At 31.2% G+C, this 23,493-nt stretch overlaps 2 protein-coding genes across 2 annotated transcripts; one reads left to right on the top strand and one right to left on the bottom strand.

The window, feature by feature from the left end:
• Window positions 1–11,511: 11,511 nt before the first annotated feature.
• LOC108917924 (gamma-soluble NSF attachment protein-like) lies at window positions 11,512–16,223 on the bottom strand. The gene is made up of 8 exons (XM_018724735.1): window positions 16,106–16,223; window positions 15,979–16,046; window positions 15,835–15,919; window positions 15,426–15,651; window positions 15,233–15,303; window positions 15,008–15,162; window positions 14,684–14,925; window positions 11,512–12,382 (listed from the first exon to the last, which is right to left on the bottom strand). The coding sequence occupies exons 1-8, from the start codon at window positions 16,162–16,164 to the stop codon at window positions 12,281–12,283; spliced, it is 1,008 nt and encodes a 335-aa protein (XP_018580251.1). The 5' UTR covers window positions 16,165–16,223; the 3' UTR covers window positions 11,512–12,280.
• Window positions 16,224–16,965: 742 nt separating this feature from the next.
• Window positions 16,966–23,196, top strand: LOC108917920 (differentially expressed in FDCP 8 homolog). The gene is made up of 5 exons (XM_018724729.1): window positions 16,966–17,172; window positions 17,223–17,380; window positions 17,508–17,630; window positions 17,726–17,922; window positions 22,169–23,196. Exons 1-5 carry the CDS (start codon window positions 17,029–17,031, stop codon window positions 22,843–22,845), a joined length of 1,299 nt encoding a protein of 432 aa, XP_018580245.1. The 5' UTR covers window positions 16,966–17,028; the 3' UTR covers window positions 22,846–23,196.
• The last annotated feature ends 297 nt before the right edge of the window (window positions 23,197–23,493 follow it).

The following is a 23,493-nucleotide window of genomic DNA, read 5'->3' as shown; positions in this document are numbered from 1 at the left end:
TAAAATAATAGTTGCAATTACTACTGCCATTAGACGTATGAAAGTGATTTTATTCTTTTTGGATAAATTCGTGATGGAAATTTCAAAATAACATAGAAAATTGTTTACTAATAGTATTTCTTCCAATTATATGAAAATATTTTATAGGATAATTTGCATTATGTATGTTATTTATTATTTTACTTGTAAATATATTAATATGAATTTTTTCGATACGATGAGTGCAGCAATACGTTATTTTCATCTATCAAAAAATTCTCGTATGTGGAGTAAGGTGCGAAGTTTATGGATAGATTATAATATTAACTCCTGTTGTAGATAGATATACTAATGAATATAAGAAATATGTGGATATTATGTCAATAAAAGAATAATTAATAATGGGAATTTTAATTCAACCTACCTACAATTTTCATGATGAACGAATCTCAAACAAATTCGTGAAATAAAAATTAAAACACCCTATGATCCCAAGAAAGATTGCATTGAGATATAAACAGATATTTTCATATTTTTCTTCATGTTTCTTAAAATTATTATGAAATTAAAAAAAATGGAGTTAATATTGAATAAAAACTTATACAACTCTACGATCAAGTTAATTTTGTAAAAAATAAAATATGTTCCATCATCCACCACCACTCAAGTGAAGAATCTCCTTGGGTTTTAGCTAAAATTTGGTATTTGAGGATTTTTATAGGTATGAGAAATAATAATTCGTCCTTAATTTTGGTCAGACTTCTACAGGACGCTAAGTAGGTACACCACTATTTTTGTAAATATCCAATTACACATTTTTTGTGCTACCCTGCAATTATTGACTGAAAATTTTTATATATTATATCATGGATCCTGCCATAAAGCAGTACTTAGGGTAGTTGCATTTTCATCCTTATAAAGTTAGTGTTGTGCAGGAACTACTTCCGTTAGATTTTGGAAAACGTGTGCAATACTGTAATTGGTTTAACGAAAATCTGAATGACGACGATATTCTAGATCTAACATTTTTTTCTGATAAAGCATGGTTTCATTTAAGTGGGTACGTAAACTCCCAAAATTATCACTCTTGGAACACAGAAAACACTAATATTTTGTGTGGAAGAACTCTGCACCCTATTAAACTTGTTTGGGTAGCTATGTCACGTAGAAGAATAATCGGACCATATTTTTTCCATAAAGATGTAACTGGGCAGGTATATCGGCAGCAAATATTGTTACCATTTTTTGAGGAACTTCACGATGATGAAATCCATCATGGATACTTTCAGCAAGATGGCGCAACAGCTCACACCTCTAACGAGACTTTAGAGTTGATTAGAGAGTATTATGATGATCGAATAATTAGTCGAGATAGATGGCCACTACGTTCTCCTGACCTTACACCCCTAGACTATTATTTATTTGGTTTTTAAAAAAAATCAGTATTTGCTCAACGGTTACACACGCTTGAAGAACTTCAAGAGGAAATTACAAACCAAATTAGGAGTATTACACAAAATGTATGTATTTAATAATATGAAAAGGAGAATTAATACCTGCTTGAACAACAATGGACATCATATTGAACAATTATTGTAAAAATATAGATATATTTTTTAATTTTTTTAATTATCCATATGGATTTTATGTAATTTTAAGATAAAATATTCAATAAAATGTGAAAAAATTCCAATTACTCTGTTATTACATATTGCATGTAACTGTTGGTTATTGCTCTTGATCATGCACAATCCTGCCGCCTAACATAATCAAGTACTTCCAACTGCTTGCATTTGCTTGAAGCAAACGTTTTTAAGACACTTGCTGAATTTCAACAGCTAACAAAAATGTCCAGCGTAAATTTTTTGGCAGTAGCTGCAAAATAGTCGTCTTATAAACATACAGCCGTTTGCTTCGATGAAAAACGGCAGTTTGCAGCATATCACTGTATAGCTGAATCATCTTAGATGCCAGGAATGTTGCAACAATGATTCTAGTATTGGTATCAAAAACTGGTATGCCGCACATCAAAAATCAGTATGTAGCGACAGGGTCAATAATTCTCGATCACCCTGTACATGAAAAATTAAGACGAAAAGTCTTAATAAACATAGGGTCGCAAATGCCTCCTCAACGAGATACAGGGCGTCAAAGTTTCTGTAAAATTAAACATTGTCTGCAATAATTCCAAATTGCCTGAACATTTCTATTTCAAATTTACTATGCGTAATTAGCACCTTAAGACCAATGTTTGATGTACTACTCAAAATTTTATGAGCAGCAGTGTCGTAGAGACGGGGTCAACGTGACCCTTTTATAAAAATATTTTCTACGCCACTGCTAATTTTGTCAAACAGGCACTATTTTCTTGTAAAGTGTTCAATTGTCTATCGAATCGGTCTCTTGCAATATTTTGATTAAAACTACAGTTTTTGACTAATTTAGGTTTCAACTAATTTTGTCAGAATGAAATAACGTAAACAATAAACAACAAATTTAAGGGTGAAAAGGTAATGTAATGATAAAAGTTGTATAACTGGAAATGTAAAATATCAGAGTAGGTGCTGGAAGTGACCACCTTGTGATTCGACACATGTTTCTACCCTCCGAGCTAAGGATCTTTTTATTCTTTCAAAAATCCAGGGCGTATTACGAATTATTTGAAAGGCTTGTTGAATTCGTTGTCATAATTCATCAATCGAATTTACTGGAATTACGTAAATTCAGCTCCTTCACACGACCCCAAATATGGAAATCCAAAGGATTTAAGTCCGGCGAACGGGTGGGCCACTGGGTTGGACCACAACGTTCAATCCACCGTCTAGGGTATTTCATATTTAAATAATCTCTTACTTGTCGAGCGAAATGTGCCGGAGCGCCATCATGATGGAACCAAAGGCTCCTCCGCACATCCAGTGGGACTTCATCTAACAAGCTGTTCAAATCGTTCATTAAAAAATTAAGGTAAGACTGACCATCTAGTCTATTTGGTAGGCTAAATCGACCAATGAGCGTGTTGCCAATAATGCCATCATGAACGTTAATTGAAAACTTGTGCTGAAGATTTGTTATTCAAATGACGTGAGGATTTTTGTCGCTCCATAAATGGTTATTGTGGAAGTTAATTATTACTCGTCTCGTAAACAATGTTTCATCTGTGAATAAGATATTCGCGGGAAAATTGGGATTCTCTGCAACCTTGCAAAGAAGCCATCGTGACCGCACTAGTCTTGGTGGGTAATCATGAGGTAGTAAATGTTGAACACGTTGAAAGTGATAAGGGTGCAACTGTTGTTCGCGAAGTGTTCTCCAAACAGATGACTGTGATATGTTTAAATTTCTAAAAATTTGTCGGGGTACTTATTATTTTCTATTGCTGTCAGAACCATTTCCTCAGATTCCGGAGTTCTAGCATAACGCCGTCGTCCAGATTTAATTTTTGTTGCTTTCAATTAACCCGTTTCTCATAATCTTCTATCGATATTATCAAACATTTGCCGATTTGGTGTTCTTCATGCAGGAAACATTTCTCTGTACCGCTTAACTGCATCACGGGAAACAAAATTTGCTAGCCCATAATAACATAGATGCATATCTGCAGCTCTTCAAAAAAAATATTCGTAATTCATACTGTTTTTGAAAATAGTGAAGTAACTGAAGCAATTTAAATAAGCGTAAAAATGTCAAAAAGAAGCTTATAAGCTAGTTTACTTAACTCAGTTGTATACTTATTATTGACATTAGTAACAGCCGATGTTTAATTTTATTTTGAATAGCACAAGCGTACTATGCGAAACTAAGGCGAATGAAAATAAAATTGGATTCACAAATTTTCTACAAACGTGTTTTTCTTAAAAATGGTTTAATCAAAATTTTGTAACAGACCAATTCGATAGACAATTGAACACTTTTCAGGAAAATAGTGCTCGTTTGACAAAATTAGCAGTGGCGTAGAAAATATTTTTATAAAAGGGTCACGTTGACACCGTCTCTACGGCACTGCTGCTTATAAAATTTTGAGCAGTACATCAAACATTCGTCTTAAGGTGCTAATTACGCATAGCAAATTTGAAATAGAAATGTTCAGGCATTTTGGAATTATTGCAGACAATGTTTAATTTTACAGAAACTTTGACGCCCTGTATCTCGTTGAGGCATTTGCAACCCTATGTTTATTAAGATTTTTCGTCTTAATTTTTCATGTATTATCTACCCTAGAACTCTGTCAGCGGTTTTTTTGAAACCCCTTCACTTGAGTTGTGATGGAGTTGTATAAGTTTTTATTCAATACTAACTCCATATTTTTTAATTTCATAATAAGTTTAAGAAACATGAACATGAAACTATCTGTTTCTGAATGCAATCTGAACTTTATGGGAAACACAATGTTTTAAGCAGTATAAGAATACTACCAGTATTCAGGAGTAGGAGTTTTTGCGTGAATATAAAAAGCTGAGAGCATATATTGAGAGCATTGTTCTGGATTAGCTTATAATGATTATAACGAGCGTTCAAATAAAAACGTGGTCATGTTGGTTCTGAAAATTTGGACGTAGGGCGTAGCGTATAGCAAATGAACTTAAACGTCATCTGTCAAAGCGCTATATCGCCGCTATCAATTTGAATATTTTCGTTTTAAAAAGCGTTTAAAATGGTGTTTTCTCAAGAACAAAAAGTGTTTATCATAGAGTCCTACTTTAGAAATGGATTGATGGAATATGGAAGTATTCTATTGAGGAATGTTTCATAGAATTTCAAAATCAATTTCCCGGCGTTGTTGAGTACAAAATTTTTCAAAGTGCAGTTCAGCGTTGTGTTAATGTTTTTCGTGAAACGGGCAGTGTAACAAGAAAAGAAGGAAGCTGCCGACCTACAAAGCGGACTGAAGAATTAAAAGAAAATGTCCAACAAATAATGGAAAATGCGCCAAGAACTTCTGTACGTGTTTTATCACAAATGGTGGGAGTATCAGTCGGTACCTGCCACACACTACACAGTGTTAAAAAAAGATTTGCGTTCTCCTATCGTTTAACTTGTCATGTCAGCAAGAACTTCATGAAGTTGATTTTCCGCGACGGGCAATTTATTGTTATAACAAGGAGGGGGACACTTTCCGCAGCTCCTTTATTGTTATCACGATTATTCTTTAAAATAAAGTTATATAGTCATTAACGTTATTGAAACTGACAGCTGCTATACAGCTCGTTGTGAAATGAGGTTAAGTTGGTCGCCATAAGCTACTCCGTACGTCCAATGTGTCAGAGCCAACTTCGACCACGTTTTTATTTGAACGCTCGTTATAGTTAATCCTGAGCTTATAATCTGTGTCATCATCCAGAGCAATTTTGGTCAAAAATCCGTTCCACAAGAATTCCTCGAAGTATGAACTATAACGATCAAACAAATCATCAAGAAATTATTGTTAATGCCTTTGAAGGATTTTTTCTTCACACCGTTTTTATTGATTCCAAGTTTAATAATCATACCAACGACATTTGATCCTAGGCAAATTGTAGTACCTACTTCATTTAAAAACATCACTGAGGCAGGGGTGATTGGAGCAGCAAAAACATTAAAAAATAAGTCAGAACACGTTCAGAATTTTAATGGTTCCTTTACTGGCAATGTACAGGGTGTTTCAGTTCAAGTGAATCAAACTTTAACCATAACTAGAACTCGATAAATAATTCAGAATTGCTTTATAAAGCAAGGGTCTAAGTCTCGCCGTTTTCTGAGCCCTTTCTGATAAGAAATTTAGTTTCTTATAGATAGGAAATAAATGTTAAATTAATATTATTATTATGTCACGTATTACCTTTAGAATTCAAAACAATATTAAATAATGTCTGTACATCGGCAAAACAACTAGTAAATTTTAAATATAATCCCTTGTGTAGTATTATAATTACATTCGTAATGTAGTGAATTCCTTCTCTGAGCTCTTTTTTTGTTGCGCTGCTGTGCGGTGGACAGCATGTTCAATGGCAATGGCATCTGCGTTGTGCATCCATTACAGTATCCCTACACAATGATTGCCATGAATAAACAATTAAGATATAATAGACTCATCTGTCATCAGGAACTGTCATTTTATTCTTAAGATTTGAAATATTAGTTAGTGTTTGTAAGAAAATGGATGAATGTTCAATATTTTATCATTCAACTGAGATTTTCGGTAAAACGATACCCTATACCGATTTTCAACAAGATTACCTTTTTTTATGTAAAATTGTCCATGGAATCTAAAAATGAATCCCAAATGATTATTAGGTCATTGGCGTAGAAGTTGGGGTAAAAAAATTCCGCTTTAATACCATTTCTACGCCACTGACTTACAAAAATTTGTAAATTTTACAGTAAATTATGCACATGCGTAAATGTTAACACCGCACCAAATTTGAATCAATTTGTTATAAGAATACCAAAGATTTCATAAATAATATGATTTGAAAAACGAACCAATACGGCCCTGTACAGTGAAAACGGTGAGACTTAGACCCTTGCTTTATAAGGCAATTCTGAATTATTTATTGTTCTATTTGTGGTTAAAGTTTGATTCACTCGAATTGAAGCACCCTGTATAACCAGCAACCTTGTCGTTCTTTCCTGTATGCATTGGAAGCGGTGGACAGTGGAGTTCAGTTTGATGTTTTATATAGGTACTCATTTTGCCAAAGCACTTGACAGAATTAATCATAAGTATGAGATTCTCTTGCAAAAACTTTACAGCTTTGGTTTCGATTCTCATTCAATCTTACTGTTACAGTCATATTTATCTGAAAGACAACAATAATGTTTCTTATAATGGTCAATTATTCTTGGATTTCTATGTCAACAAATGTACGAACTGTAGTTATTCTTTTGTTTTTTTTTTAATTTCTGGTTTTATTTGTTATCAATCTTTTTTAAATAGTTTCTACTAAAAATGTAATTCTTTTTATATTTTATTATTTTTTTCATTAAATTTTTAATCATTAAAATAAGTGTTGGAAACATTTAATACGAAATAAATAAAATTATATTTTGTTGGGTAATGACGAGATTAAGATTTGTCGATTATTAATTGCATTCATGGGATACAGGGTGTCCCACCGGGAACTGCGCCGATCGATATCTAGGAAAGTACTGTCCCTGGGGCGAACACAACTAACATATCTAGAACTCTCCTACACTTCCGGTTATACCGGAAGTCGACAGCAAGTAAATAACAAACAAATTAAAATAATTCTCATTAGTATAATTTAAACTATCCCCAGGCATTTTTATTCAAATTTTCAGCAAAATCTATTCAGACGTAACAATAAATTGACAACTAATTTGACAAATGTCAATTTATTTTAATTGTTTTTGAAGTGTTTTTGGTCATGGGCAATTTGACAACAGGTCTGATACGAGAAAAACTGTCCAAAAAATTGCAAATATCTTGCAAAAAGTAGTAACGGCAACCCTAACAATGCTTATATGGCTTGAAAGGAAATTTAAATCTGCATACGACAGAGTAAAAAAATACAGGGTGTTGCATATAAGTTAACAAAGTTATAGCTCTTTGAAGTTATCAAAATGTAACAGCAAAAATGAAACACCTAGTATTAAATGTTTTAATTTGGTGTACCAAACACCATAACTTAAGTGTTACTTATGCCCTTTGCAGGTACCAAAAATCCAGTTGATATCACGCTGCTGAAAAGAGTTACAAGCATCTCCGCGGACCCTTGCATCTGTCAAATTTTTTCTTTAAAAATTATTTCAAATTCTATAACTCCTAGGTATAGGGAATATTTAATAAAGTAACCCTCAAATTTCACGTAGAATCCGAAAATTTAATAATATATAGGGTGTCCCATTTAAAATAACAAAGTTGGTGTCGACTTCCGGTATAACTGGAAGTGCTCGCGAGTTTTAGATATTTTAGTTGTGTTTGCTCCCAGGACATTGCTATGTTGCCTAATTTTAAAATTTTCCGGAGCAGTACTTTCCTAGATATCGATTGACACAGTTCCCAATGGGATACCCTCTATACAGTGTTATATGTGGCACCCTGTAAATGTCTGACCAAAATTAAAAGCTGACTCTTCACATACTAAAAAATATTCACATAAGTACCGGATTTTAGCCAAAACCTAAAAAAAAAACTCCAACAATGAAAAACATATTATAAAATTGTAACTTTTAACACTCTGTGTCTTTCTGACTATTCATATTTATTTGGATTAAAGTATATTTGCCTTGATCGACATCTCTAGTTTCGAGATTTTCGAAGACACCCTGTATAATTATTTTCAATTTTCATTTAATTCTAAAAGGTTTAGAGGTATTGCTTTTTAAGAATAAAACAAGCTGTGAAATGCTTCTATTTATATTTACAACAAATACATACATAAATTTGTTTACATTTAACAGTTATGAGATAATTAACAAAAATGTATATTATATGTTGCTGAGGAGTATACATATGCGGGTAAGCATATAGGAGGTAACAAAAACAATTAATATAGTCGGCTTTGTATTAAAATAGAGAAATAATAAATATCCAATTCGTTCCTTCAGCAAAAAATTTGTGCCGCCATGGAAACAAAAAACATATTCCCTCGATACAAATTAAATATTGCCAATAACTTAAAATCCAAGATGTAAAGATTCAGATTTTACAACTCCTATGTTTTTTGTAACATATAAATTACATATAAAAAATGTATATAAACTAGTGACTAGAAAACCGAGTAATAAATTTTAACTCGAAGATGAATCTTATAAACTACTAAGTTAAAAATCGTCATTTTGTGTTCAAGTACTATTTTATTCACTGTTAGAATAAAAATGCAACATAGCGTATAATTACAGTATTTTTAATGATGAATATTTAATTTTCATGTAAGACATTCTCCAAAGATAGAAATGTAACAAGATTTATGGATAATCGAAGAGTAATTAACGAATATAATTAAGCTTAAATATAACAATTCCAATTTAAGCGATTGCGAGTGAATGTCTGCTTGGTGGTAGGCCAAGGGTGTCGCCAGCCAATGGGCTAAAGGAGGGCAAGATGAGAGAGAAGATGGGAGAAATATAAATTATAGGCAGAAATAGGTACCTACCGTGATTAAATTTTTTTTAGAACTATTTTTAATAAAACAAGAAAAACAAGAAAAATATAAATAATTGAAAAAAAAAAGAAATTCAATGAAAATTATAAAATATATAAAATTGGTGCAGAAACGGTAAGAGGTACGAAGTAGCTTAAATGGGAGCAAAGTTGCGTAATCAGGGGACCAACATTATGCCTCTAAAAAATCAAAGCTAACATGATTAGTTTTCGAAATATTTGAAAAATACCGAAACATTGGAAATCCGTTTTTGTTTAAATTCAGCCTTGTCTGAGGTGATATTGAAAAAAAAGAACACTTTCTCATGGCCACTGTTTGCCCTCTATCGAATGGCATAATCAATTTTTATATGTAACGTTTCGTCTTTCCAGGACCATCATCAACTTCATTTCTTTAAATACGACACTAGACATTTTATTACCTTTTTTGCAAGCCTTCATGACCCCCAATACTGTACTGCCTCAGTCCGAACCATATTCAGACGTTTTGTCTCCAAAATTCATCTTCAGTGTATTCGTTCCCAATTTATCCAAATTTTTTATTTAGATTTCTTTGTTTATTGAATTATCATACACTGTAAGTGTCGTTAGACCCTTTGAAATCCGTCTACTTATTTAAACTATCACCATCACGCATTAAAATAAAACATTATTAGAGTTTTAATCCTGTACCCATAGTTATTTCTAGGCTTCTCGAGTGCTCAAAATTCAAACAAATTTCGATCTATTTTTTTCAGGATATTCATACAAATACATCTGACATACTCTTTCACAGTTACGGTTGCAGATATAATAAATTCCGATAATATTAGGCTGATTTTATTTTCAACCTTTGGCACAACCAAAGTAATTTTGAACATTTACCGAAACTTTTTAAAGAATAATATTCAGTTGGCGTTTTGGTTGTTCATATGCATTTTTAAGAATTAATTTGTCATAATGAAATTAAAATTGTAATGTTTTAATTTTCACGCAACAGCTTATTGAGTCACCAAGTGATAGTAATAGTTAATAATAATAAATGTTTTATTGTAACGCGTGGTGGTAATAGTTTAAATAACTAGATGGATTTCACTGGGTTCAACGACATTTACAGTGCACGATATATCAATAAACAGAGAAATCTAAATAAAAAATTTAGATAAATTTGGAACCAATACACTGAAGATGAATTTTTTGAGACAAAACGTCTGAATCTGGTTCGAGCTGGGGAGTACAGTATTGGGGGTCATGAGGGCTTGCAAAAAATGAAATAAAATTTCCAGGGTCGTATTTAAAAAAATGAAGTTGATGATGGTCCTGGAGAGACGAAACGTTACACACAAAAATTGATTATGCCATTCGATAGAGGGCAAAAAGTGGCCATGAGAAACTGTTCTTCTTTTTTCAAACAAGGCTGAAATGAAACAAAAACAGATTTCCAAAATTTCGTTTTTTTTTCAAATATTTCGAAAACTAATCATGTTAGCCTTGATTTTTTAGAGGCATAATATTGGACCCCTCATTACGCAACTTTGCCCCCATTTAAGCTACTTCATAGCTCTTACCGTTTCCGAGATTCCTGTAGTAAGAAGCGAATTTGTAACAGCCTGTATAGCTTTACAGCCCATTCAATAGGTAGAAGAGCTTACAAAAAATACCACCTAGAAAGAGAAAATATGGCGATATAGGAAAAAAAATTCTAAGAAAGATAATGTTTTCCTGTGGTGTATAAACGGCAAAGTTAACCTAAAAAATTCATAAAAATGAAAAAGACGGTTTTTTGCTAATAAAAAAAAACTTGAACTCCAATTGAAAAAATTTAAATAATAAAATTGTAGCTTTTAAAAAAACCTATCGATTCATATTTTTAAATATGTCGATTGTTATATTATTTTATGAGATATATCGAAAAAAACGTCAAAAATCGATTTTTATTTGTTTTTGCCGTATCTCTTGCAAATTAAGGTTTTGAAACTTGTTACTAGCTGTAAATGTAGCCTTCGGCAAGCAAAAAAAATGCCTTTTTTCAAATTAAAAAATATTAAAAATTTTTCGAGTTATATTGATTTTTCGAAAAAAAGGTCATCTCGAAAATCGACTCTTCTTGCTTGATGAATAGTCGTAGAGAAACGAATCAGGGCTTATTTTTTTCCTTAAGAGTTGTACTTTCATGGTAAAAAGAGTGATAACGATTTTATTCATTTCAAGTGTCCAAAAATGACTTTAAAGAAAGTAAAATTTTTTGGTTGCCTTTTTCTTGAATACCTTTTTCGATTTTCATGTCTCGATTATGTCTATTATATGAATCGATTGCTGGCATTTTTACGCGAATTTAAAAAAAAACGTTGCTCTACGACCTTCTGGAGCCAATTATTTTTTTTTCAAAAAATTCCACAGGGTGCTATTTAAGTGCTACAGCGTCCATTCTTACAGAGATTGAAGTTGAAGACTCATATTTACAATAAAAAAATACTGTGGTTCATTTTAGCCACTTCTGCATTTTTAATTGTGCGTCAAACCGAAGCATTTGAGCGCGGCTCAAGCTAACTGTAGCGGGCAGCTGCCCCCCCTTGGCGACGCTACTGTGGTAGGCATTTTAGAGAAAAATAAAGTTAAACTTCAATTATCTTAAATATGGAATAATTGATATGGTAAATTTACCACTTAACGGCTTTCAGTCTAAATCTGTAGCAAAGCAAATCCATTCGCCAGCATGTTTTTCGTCGATAGTCTAGCAACTTCAACATACGAAATGAATTTTGAAAAACCAATCATAGTTTCACGACCAACGATTTTTTTTTGTTTATTATAATCCTCTTTACGAAACTCTCATTTTAAAAGTTACATTTAAGTCCGATTTCACTTCGAATTTAAATAAAACGAGAATATTATCTAAAACAGTATTTTAGAAGGTGCAGATGAGTTTCTTTATGTTAAATATACTCAACACAACATATAGACATATATTGCAATTTTTCCCTATAATTATCATATCTAATAAAAGAAAGTGACCCTGTGCCAAAAATATACAACGAATATTAAACAGAATCGATATAAAATTTATAAAATTAACAAACGTTTAATTCAAAACAAACCTATAATTATTATTAAAACTGAATTAGGAATGATTTATGCACCCAACGATATAAAATGGGTAAAAATAAGTTGTTAAATAACGAAGCTAATAAAGTTCTGAGGTTCTTCGGTGTTGAATGTTTAACATAGGCCACCTGCGTATTCATCGTCTTCATTAGTTTCACTCTTCTCAGTTTTGTCCTGCTGCTCACTGTCTCCCACTTCGTTAGGCCGAGAGTTACCCTAATAAGTTACCCAAAATTTTCATTTAACTATTGAACAGTTCATAGAAACTATATAGCCTTCATAAATGATTACAAGCCACATGACCAGTAATTTTGTTTGGAATATTCTGCTTCATCAGCTGTGAGTGGTGTAACTTTCCACGAGATTCTATTCAGCCACGGTTTAAAAGTTTGTCATTGTTCATTGTAAACGACTCATTAATATCGGCAACGCCAAGATTTAGGGATTTTTCATTACCATGCAATGTTGGTTGTCCGCTTGGCTGTCACGTGGCTTGTAAACATTTATGAAGGCATATTAACTAGTCTTCATATTTTGCTTAAATCAAATTATGACACGTATATTCTGAGACATGAAATTAAATTAAGCGAATTAAAATAAAACGGTACCAACCAATCAAGTTGTTAAAAAATTCACGATTTATTAAATATTAACTAATATTGGTTCGCAGATACATTAATAATTGGAAATATGTTTTTTAATAAACTGCTCCTCAGCTAAAGTAATGAAAAATAATGTAGTGTTTGGAATTTTTTTTATCAATTAACAAAAAAATTGCGACGAGTTAAAGTGAGAGGTAGCAATTTTGTAGAAAACCGTGAACTAATAAATGTAAGGTATATAAAACAGTACACCCTTTATAACTGTATTAATTTAACAAATTTTTTTCAGATTGTTGTTTACAATTATTTACTACTTGAATCAGTTTTTTTCTTTTTGTAAAGAATGCAATATTTATGGAGATAGCACTTCCTTCTGTTTTGCTTAAAAATAACAAAAAGAAGAGCTTTTGAGACAAATGACCTTCACAGTACTAAAGACAATAGTTCGACTTATCGTCAGTAAAAATTTGAAATTTTTTAATCAATCAACAAAAAAATTACGCCGAGTTAAAGTGAGAGGTATCAATATTTTTGCCCCTACGTTGCTCCTCTTTCAATTCAATATTTTGTTTTTGTACTTGTGCCGCTTTATGTGAGCAAAAAAAATGCAACTTCATTTTTCTTGAAAATGGTACATGCTACCGAATTTCGGCAAGTATATCTTTTTTTGTATTACGCTTTAGAGTTTACAGAACCGTTTAGAAATGTAATAAATTTTGACTTTTTTTTCAATTGTACCCCTCCAATTACCTGTATCGGCGACAATGCTTTTCAGAAAGGAACCGTTTGTTCATTATTCTTAATGCACAGTTGATGTTCATCCGTGTACAAATTTTGACATTTTTTTCTTTAGCTGCTTTAAAGATAATTAAGGAAAACCATTTGGAAAGTAACAATGTTACATGAACTACCCCCATGAGGAACTTACACACATGAACGGGACACCCTGTATAATAAGCTTAGACAAATAAATAATTCAATTTTAATTATGTTTCTGTTTTTATGTTATGTCATAAAATGAACTTTTTCCTGCTCAAAATTACAAAACTACGTTTTCTTGACTTAACCATTAAAAAAATATATTCTGCCAAAATTCAAAAATTCATATTTTTGAAAAAAAAACGCAACTGAAAATTTCAGGACCTTTTAAGATCATTTGAAGGTATTTTATAAAAAAAATTGAGCCAAAAATTTAATGTCAATTGTCGATTTTGACGATTTTTAAAAATTCAAAATTCTACAAATTTTTCATTTTTCAAAATTATTTTTCGGAATATGTATATATTTTTTTCATAGCCCCAAGTATATTATTTAAAACAAACAAACTCATTTCTGTAACTATAGTTTTCGAGATATTTAAAAAATAAACTATAAAAGTGAAATTTTGAATAACATTCGAAAAAAAAATTTTTGAATTATTTTCATTTGGCAGATCTTTGCTTTATGATAAAGGAAAACTTTTGACCAAATTTCGTCCAAATTGAAAGGGGTCGATTCCAACCATTGGTCGATTTGACACGGAATGACCCAAATAAAGAATTACGAAAATACGAAAGTCAAACAAGTTTTTCTAACATTCTGTGGCTTAGTTTTATTTTAAGTTATTATTTAATATTATCATTATTAGTGGTACTAAGGCTTTCATGGCCCATACTGTTATTTAAAGTACTATAGCTGCCTTTGTTGTTCTTGGGCTAGGCTCTGTTGAAGCAGATATATTATCGGAAACCCTAGATTCATCCTGATATCGATTTCAGTTTTTGTTGGGCCACTAAGGATACAACCGAGGTTTTAGTCACAGAAATTAGGGTAGAAACAAAAACATAAAATAGGAAGGTGGAGCTGCCCAATGTGGAACAAACTGTATGTTTAGGTATTTATATTGTTACATAAATTACTTGAGAAATTCACGTACCTTTTCTGTCTGTGAAATGGGAGATTCGTAAGAGGGGGCAGCATTTTCCCTTACACTCGCTTTTGGTGGTACTGGTAGGCCTTCCGGTAGCGGCATATCTCGAGCAAGGATAGCGTATTCGACGTCCATATGTTTAATAAACGGACTGTTCAATGCCCGCTTGGCGTTTTCGGGATCCTCTTCATCATAAGCTTGTAATAATGTTTCCAAAGTTTGTACTTCGGGTCCCTCACAGTAGTTGCCTTAAAAAATAAAAAAAACGTCAGATGGAAAGGTGCTTTGTGGGAATAAGATTTTATAATGAAAATTATTATGATATCTTACCCCACTCTTTAAACGCTTTTTCTGCTGCGACAACGTCACCTCTTGCAAGTTGAACTAACACTAATGCTACGGTTAATCTGCCAGTGGCCTGATAAGATTCACTTTGTTGATGTAATCCTAATTCACGACGAATTGCATCTGCTGCTAAATCGTACCTAGTAAGAATTATTAGATGGAGATATGGATTTTGCTATAAATGTGCAAAAAATTCGAATTAATACTTACTGTTGTAATTTAACGTGTAATCTTGCTACTTTGCTTGTATATTCTGCGGCTTGCCTTGAACTGTCTTGTACCTAAAAGTAAATTTAATTTAACAAGTATGTAAGATAACTAATGTCATCAATTCTATACACAGAATCTGTAACTAACGTTACGTTAAATGTGTGATTACTTTTTATTACAGAATTTACATTACCATTGAAATTTCAGCAGCATGCTGAAATAGCTTTAAAGCATCTGCAGGATGCTGCGATTCTAATATTTTAGCAGCTTTATCTAACGATGAAGCAGCCGATTCTGCACTTCCATGAGATTGAAACATATTAGCTGCCCTTTCAGCTAAGCTTGCCACTTCACGTAAGTCACCCAGTTCTTTACATATTAGTACACACTGATCCAAAGCTTTCGCAGCATAAAATAACCTGTTGTAAGATTAAGGAATTATATTTTGATATTAAAAAATATATAAAAATACAAATACCCTAGAAAGACATTTAATAGATCTATTTAATAGTTCTTTCCAGTATAAATAAAAATTTAAATGTTTTGAGATCACCTGAACATGAACAATTTTACTTAAAATTATCTTCATAACAAAAGGATACGCTCTATTTTGTTTGTGACATTCTACTGCTTTTAGTAAACAGTCTTTGCATTGTTCAAAAGCTTTCGCATTCCGAAAACAAGTGGCTGGAAAAATGTGTCAGTATAGTGCATTACATTATACCAATTAAGCAATTTATTTATACCTGCTTTATTATATTCATCTGCTGCGTTTTCATAATCAGGTCGCCATTTCAATAAGGAGGTTTTGAGGCTAAAATATTTATAAAGCTCTTATCAATATTAACTATGCGATTAAATATAATGGCTTACCTTTTCTCGGCATTTTTTATGTGCTCTAATCCTTCTTCTATCTTCTTATTTCCTGACATTCTTTTACGTGAATCTGCTAAAATAATCACAAATCGGTCAGTTTACATATGATTTTGACAGAAATATCGCCCACACTTGTGGGCGGAGTAAAATAGAATTATCTAGGGCTGGGAAGGCATTTGTGGTTTTTCATTAATGTTCAGTATTCAACATCAATAACGCATTAAATCTTAAGTTTATTTTATACCCATACTATGATTTTGCAACATACTACGAACAATGATTTAAATAAACACTTGTAAATCGAACAATTTTATTATGTTTCAGATATTCGTAATTGCCGCCATTCTTTAAAACAATACAGTGTTCTTCTTCTTCGTCTTTCTTTTGAAAGATGTACCTTATACAGTACTTCTAGAAAATCCATGTTCCCCAAATAGAACTGTACTTATTTTTCTGATTTTGTATTTTTTTTGTGGCTTTGAGAATTTAGTAGACAGATGTGTATGTTAGTGCTAGTGTATGTTACTGTAACGGAGGTAATATCATTAGAGCCACATACAAGTATGTGATTACAGCATCCCGTGTTAAAGAGTGTGGACGCTGTAGAGAGAAAGGGCGATAGGTTGGAGTCAACCGTATCAGTTATAAAATAAACTTGCGGAGAGGCAAGTTTTTTTTCTCAAATAAAACAGACTTAAACTCTGCTTCTTAGGTAAAGGAAACATAATTTTTCAAAATTTCATGCATGCACATAGTCTGGAGTTATTCTGTATAATTTGAGAAACTCGTGTGGAACGCGACCTGATTCGGAGTGTGCCAGAAGAAGAAGAAGATACAACTCGACTCTAGATTTTTAAGTTAGGTTAAGAGATAAGGATTCTATTTTTTATTTTTGTTTTGTAGAACAATAATATTTTGAAATGAATAATATGAATTGTGACCCTGATAACAGAATATTGACTTCAAGTCCTACGTCAACAACGTCTGGCAGCTTATCACAAGAAGTCGATCATCTTTTACCCACTAGTTTAGCTGCAGAAGAATTACAATTAGCCTTAAATAAAGTAATTATTTGTTTGGAAAAAATATATATTTTTAATTACTTCCGTTTTAGGAAGCTACAGAAGAAGAATTATTGAAAGCTATAAATCGGTGTAAAGATTTAGTGTTAGAAAGTGATCAGTGTTCTGTTGAACGTAAATGGCTCGTTAGACACTTAATTGAATTGCGACTGAGACTACAAGAATGTCAAGAAGCTATGAATGATCCTCAGTGAGTAATATGTCGAGAACCACATTTTTTTTTACTGGAATAAAGTAAACAGAATAATGTTTAAATAAAAGATTTGTTATAACTTGTGTCGCTAATGCGGAAAAATAACATTATTTATTTTATTTAGGCATCCTAGAAATAAAAGCAGTGGTGTTTCAAAGAGAACTATAAGAGGTCACCATTTAAATTTACAGCCATTGTTACGAAGTACAGCGTCACGTTATTGTGATCACTGTACGGGTGCAATATGGTAAGTACATAATTATAACAATGTAGAAACTCTTTTTACCATCACCACAAATATAAACAGTATTCAAATTTGTCAATTAGAATTTTCAATTGCAGGTCCGTTGTTCAGGCTTGGTACGAATGTGAAGATTGTGGTTACTCTTGCCATCACAAGTGTCTGGCATTTATTATTAGAGAATGCGCTCATGTAGTGGCTAGTGAACGAGGCAGTTATGAGTTAGATATTTGTCCTGAAATTGGACTTTCAGGTCAAAAGTATTTGTGCGCAGAATGTAAAACACCAATGTCTATAAGTAAGTACACATTTATCTATGCAGTCTTCGCTAATACTCCACAGAAATATTATAATATAAATTTTACTATTAGCTGTACCGAAGGGGATAAGCTGTCTTGGTAGGCTATTGTTTCCAGGTAATTTATAATTATTATGAAGCTTTAGCATGAAGTGCATGTGTTAGATATACCGGGAGGTAAACTACATTTTCTCTGTTCGTGCTTCGATTATCTTAACCAAAATTACTTTTGGTTAAATTTTAACTTTGGCACCCTATATGTTGGAAAAGAGACCATCTTAATGAAATATAACATAAGGGAAGTCTTATTATTTTGACTCGAAGAATTTGCAGTAAAAAGCTTGACCTACCTTGTATTTATTGTTCACAAAAGTATATTTACATGCCTAGATATTTATAAATATCGAATAATGCATTTCTTATGTATTTTGCAATGGCTCATAGTTCATGGGTCTGGCAAATCAGGGTCACCCCACTTTAGTGGAGTCAAGATAACTTAAAATTACGCATTATTTAGGGAAGCATGGATTTTCCTAAAACCTTTTGAAATTACTTGGAGATAAGTATTAGAAAAAAGTTATAAACTTATTTTTGTACGCTAATTGTTTTTTAATTGTTTAAACAATAATAAATAGTTTTTTTAAGAACATTTGAAATAATTCTATGAATTTTAAATCGAATTCTTTCAAATTGACAATATAGGGGTTTTCGGTGTCGCTGAACAAGAATATGATGTTGGAAAATTAAAATTCAAAATGGCTGATCCAATATGGCGGCTTTTTTTAACCATTTTTTTTACCATTTTTTGTTTTTAATTCAACTTCTCTTATATTTTTAATATCGGGGTTTTTTATTTTTTTTTTCTTGATTATTTTTTTTAAAAATTGATCTTTATTCTTGTTGGTCTAATTTTTCCGCTTATTTTTTTCCTTTTGTTTATTTGTTATCTTTTTTAATTCTATTTCGTTCATGTTTTTCATGTGTAGGTTCGTAGGTTTAACCTTATAATTGGCTAAATATGTTTTATTGAAACTATGTTTTATTTTTTAAAAAACAAATTTATTACAAAATAATTAATTTTTAAATCTCATCAGGTTCTTACTCTTCTTCAAAAATAACTGGGCAATTAAAGCTTTAAGCCAATAAAATTGAAAAAGAAACACTGATTTTAAATACAAAATTACAAAATCAAAGTCCCCTATTATTTATTTATTCATTAATTATAACCCATACATTTACAGGTTTAGCAAAAAAGAAAACGAATATAAATACCTTAAATGCAAACTGAAGATTATTTGTAATATTAAGTAATAATATTACATTAAAGAATTACAAGTGTATGAGAGTATAACCTCAAAATGGACAAAATATGTGAATAATACACTTTTTAACACACTGATAACTGCAGCTTACTTGAAAACATAAAAATCATATTCTTATACCATTTATAATAATAATTATTTAATTCTTATAAACGAAAAACGCATTTAAAATAAATAAAACTGTAAGTAACAATCAAATCAGAAGTATACGGTTCCATTTAAAATTTTCAACTTGACCTCTAAATGATCTTCAAGGTCATGGTCAAGGTCACCGTTGGATTGCTCATTCAAAACCTTGCAATTTTTGTCCAAATCATTTTTTTGTTTGAGCAATATTTTCTTAAAGAATTTTCCACTTATTACTATAAATAATAAAAAAAAAATTTCGCTGGATTTACTTTCTTTAAGGTCTTAACTTAATTCTTTGATGGTTTATTAAACAAAAAATTTTTTTTGTACATTAAACTATTTAACAATAAAATTCACAGATTTTACATGAAATGTTTAGTTAATGTTTAGTTATTTTTTTGTTTTTTCAGCTATTATTTCAATTTTTTAAGAAAAATGAAATCCACCATCTTAAAGTAGAGATTTAAAGTTTTAAAAAGTGCTCTCATAAAGGTTCAATATCACATTTACAACTATAGTTTTTAATCTATAAAATATGACCTAAAAAGTCAAATTTGTGATTTTTTAAAATTATTGAATATGTTGGGCTCAATATTTTTCAAATTAAATTTTTAAGATTTTTTCCATATCGCTCACTGTTTCAATCGTCATTTGAAGAGTAATCTGTGAAAGTTACAGATATTTATTTTAAAAATTAAAAGAATGACAGCTATTTTATTATTATTGTATAAAATTATAGAATGACGTAACTTTGTATACGTACTATATACAGGATGAGTCAGTTTTTTGTAGACAAACTTTAACAGGAGATAGAATACATGTTTTTAAAAAGAAAAGTTCTTATAAACATATGTCTTAGAAGGCTCCGTTTCCGAGATACGGGGTGTTGAATATAATTTTTTTTTCTAAAATATTTATTATAACTTATAAACGAATGCTTAGATTTTTTTCATATTTGGGAGATAATGCCTATTAATTAAGGGGCATAAAACAAGCGATAAGAATGTTCAAAAACTTGCACAGTGGCGGAGTGGAGGGGGTGCTCAACCCCTTTCTTAAACAGAACTTCTACGCCAATGACTATTTTTTAAAAAAACTGTTATTTTCATTATCTACATACAGTTTAACAAAAATAATGTCCCTTCTTCTGTTTCGAAATTCCTGTGCGTTTCCGAGTTATTTTGATTTTTAGTGTTTGTTGTGGTACTAAATTAAGTAATTTATTTATTATCAATTATCGGCTAAATATTTAATTCTTTCAACGAAACCTACCTAAATATGGTTTGTTAAGGATTCTAAAAAGCCGAAATCTCTTATTCTTTATCTCTTTCCAATGTAGTCAAAATAAATATTTGTTATATCAAGCCATACTCAAATACAAGACTTTTATAAGTTGAAATCTGTTTAGTACACTAATTTTAACAATCCTTATTTATTATGTGCTGCGTAAATACTAATGTACTGCAACTAAATTACAAAAGAAAAAACATTGGATGAAAATTGATGTTAATGTTTATGGAGAAATTTTTTGAATTTGTAACAATATTTAACTTCTTAAAATTTTTTGGCAACTGCACAATAATGTATTGTATGTATGTAATGTAACAGATTTCAACTTATAAAAGTCTTGTATTTGAGTATAGCTTGATATAACAAATATTTATTTTGACTACTTTGGAAAGAGATAAAGAATAAGAGATTTCGGCTTTTTAAAATCCTTAACAAACCATATTTAGGTAGGTTTCATTGAAAGAATTAAATATTTAGCCGATAATTGATAATAAATAAATTACATAATTTAGTACCACAACAAACACTAAAAATCAAAATAACTCGGAAACGTACAGGAATTTCGAAACAGAAGAAGGGACATTATTTTTGTTAAACTGTATGTAGATAATGAAAATAACAATTTAAAAAAAAATAGTCATTGGCGTAGAAGTTCTGTTTAAGAAAGGGGTCGAGCACCCCCTCCACTCCGCCACTGTGCAAGTTTTTGAACATTTTTATTGCCTGTTTTATGCCCCTTAATTAATAGGCATTATCTCCCAAACATGAAAAAAATCTAAGCATCCGTTTATAAGTTATAATGAATATTCGAGAAAAAAAAAATTATATTCAACACCCCGTATCTCGGAAACGAAGCCTTCTACGACATATGTTTATAGGAACTTTTCTTTTTAAAAACATGTGTTCTATCTTCTGTTAAAGTTTGTCTACAAAAAACTGACTCACCCTGTATATATTTTTTTCTCTCAAGTTTAAAGACATACAATTTTGATAGTCGGATGACTCTTCTTTCATTTAAATTTTTGTAAGGTCGATTTGATCAATTGGATCAAAAGTTATAACAAATCTAGTGTAGCGCGCTCGGGGCCGCGCGCTCTTTGAGAGCTATACTTGAGGGCCGCCCGTCTCATTTTTCATACGTTAGAAAAAAAATTCTACAGCCTTCAATTCTCATTTTCGAACATTTTTTATGTAAAATTTCCTGTTCTTTCGAATGGCGCAGTTAATTTTTTTTTTAATTATATTTTATTATATATTTTGCAAAAACTGTAATTTTACTACTAATTTGTTAAATAAATAATTTAGCGTACACTCTACAGTTGGTAACTTTTTATGTTGTTTCTGACAACTTTACAAAGCGAAAAATAAAAAGTTCTCTTTTCCAGTAATTTTCGCGAAGTCAAAATTTATCTTGACTCCACACTTTACGATTGTTATTTTATGTGTTGCACAATTGTTGGTTATATTTTTAGTACATTTTAAATATAAATTTTTGTTTGTTCTAGATAGAGAATGGTCTGAAACGCGTAGATGTGATTACAATGGGCTGTACTATTGTTCTGCATGTCATTGGGGCAGTTCGGCAATTGTACCAGCTCGAGTAATTCACAATTGGGATCTTACTCCCCAGCCTGTCAGTCAGGCTAGCTTGCAACAGCTACGAGTGACCGCTAGAAGACCGTTGATCAATTTAGAAAAATTAAATCCAAAGCTTTTCACATTCGTTCACGAATTAAATTTAGTGCGTAGATTGCGACAGGAACTAATGGGGATGAGGAAATATTTATTAGTTTGTAGGAAAGCGACGGAGGATCACTTGTTATGGAAACACGTCGATATACCTCACTTAATTGATACGTCGGATATGTATAGCCTTCAGGACCTTGTAGATACTAATTCAGGAGAACTGCCATCGAAACTACATACGTTGGTTGATGTATTTTCTAAACATATAAAGGTCGAATGTGAAATATGTCGAGGAAGGGGACACATCTGTGAGATATGCTCCAATGATGAAATTTTGTATCCGTTTGATGCAACCGCTTACATTTGTAATGAGTGTAATGTTGTACTTCATAAACATTGCTTTTCTAGGAAAGATATTTGTCCCAAGTGCTCCAGAATTAAATTTCGACAGGAGCAAGTAGTTACCGAAAATGGTAATGATGTTGCTGAGGAATAAAGTAAAAACCTGTGATTTATTTATTTTTTGTTAATGTGCAATAATTGGGATTAGTAGGATAACTAAAGAAAGTTTGACTTTCAGAAAATATTTTTAGTATTAACTTTAGACTAGGGTGCAGTTCACTAAATTAATTGGGATTGGATAAATCATACATTATTTAAGTTCATGGCGATGATGATTTTCTTTAGGGGGCAATTTCTTAAAAATTGTTTTAGAAAAACACCACGATTATTTAAAATCATTTATTTTTTTTTGTTAAAATTATCACTGTTTCTTTATCAGTTATGTGAAATACTCTTGTGCTCGCAGCTTACAGTCCAAAACCTTAATAAAGCCTTAACACCAACACACTGGCCAGTATTTTATTTATTTTTTGTATTGTTTTATCTAATGTTTAATTTTATAATGATTTTAGTATTTCTCTGCAATGCTAAATACAATTTTTTAATTTAATTATATGAAGTTTGTTTAATACACTTAAATATGGAAAATTACTAAATATGATTCCTTGCTTCTGCAGTACTAAGTGAAAAACAAAGAAAAAGCAGAAAAATATAAACATCAGTCATTGTCAAAATTAAAGTATTTGTTATAAAACAGTTACCTGTTTTCAGTGACGATGAAAATAAACATGCTTAAACAAAT

This window comes from Anoplophora glabripennis, unplaced genomic scaffold (assembly GCF_000390285.2).
Source record: "Anoplophora glabripennis isolate ALB-LARVAE unplaced genomic scaffold, Agla_2.0 scaffold66, whole genome shotgun sequence".
Taxonomy (NCBI): Eukaryota; Metazoa; Arthropoda; class Insecta; order Coleoptera; family Cerambycidae; genus Anoplophora; species Anoplophora glabripennis.
This window is presented reverse-complemented; position numbering and strand designations above follow the sequence as displayed.

Excerpts from the sequence above, each read along its gene's own strand:
- LOC108917924 (XM_018724735.1), bottom strand. The coding sequence starts at position 16,164 with ATGTCAGGAAATAAGAAGATAGAAGAAGGATTAGAGCACATAAAAAAT. Across the intron at positions 16,047-16,105 it reads ATAAAAAATGCCGAGAAAAG|CCTCAAAACCTCCTTATTGA; the intron begins GTAAGCCATTAT and ends TAAATATTTTAG. Across the intron at positions 15,920-15,978 it reads AGATGAATATAATAAAGCAG|CCACTTGTTTTCGGAATGCG; the intron begins GTATAAATAAAT and ends ACATTTTTCCAG.
- LOC108917920 (XM_018724729.1), top strand. The coding sequence starts at position 17,029 with ATGAATAATATGAATTGTGACCCTGATAACAGAATATTGACTTCAAGT. Across the intron at positions 17,173-17,222 it reads TACAATTAGCCTTAAATAAA|GAAGCTACAGAAGAAGAATT; the intron begins GTAATTATTTGT and ends CTTCCGTTTTAG. Across the intron at positions 17,381-17,507 it reads GAAGCTATGAATGATCCTCA|GCATCCTAGAAATAAAAGCA; the intron begins GTGAGTAATATG and ends TATTTTATTTAG.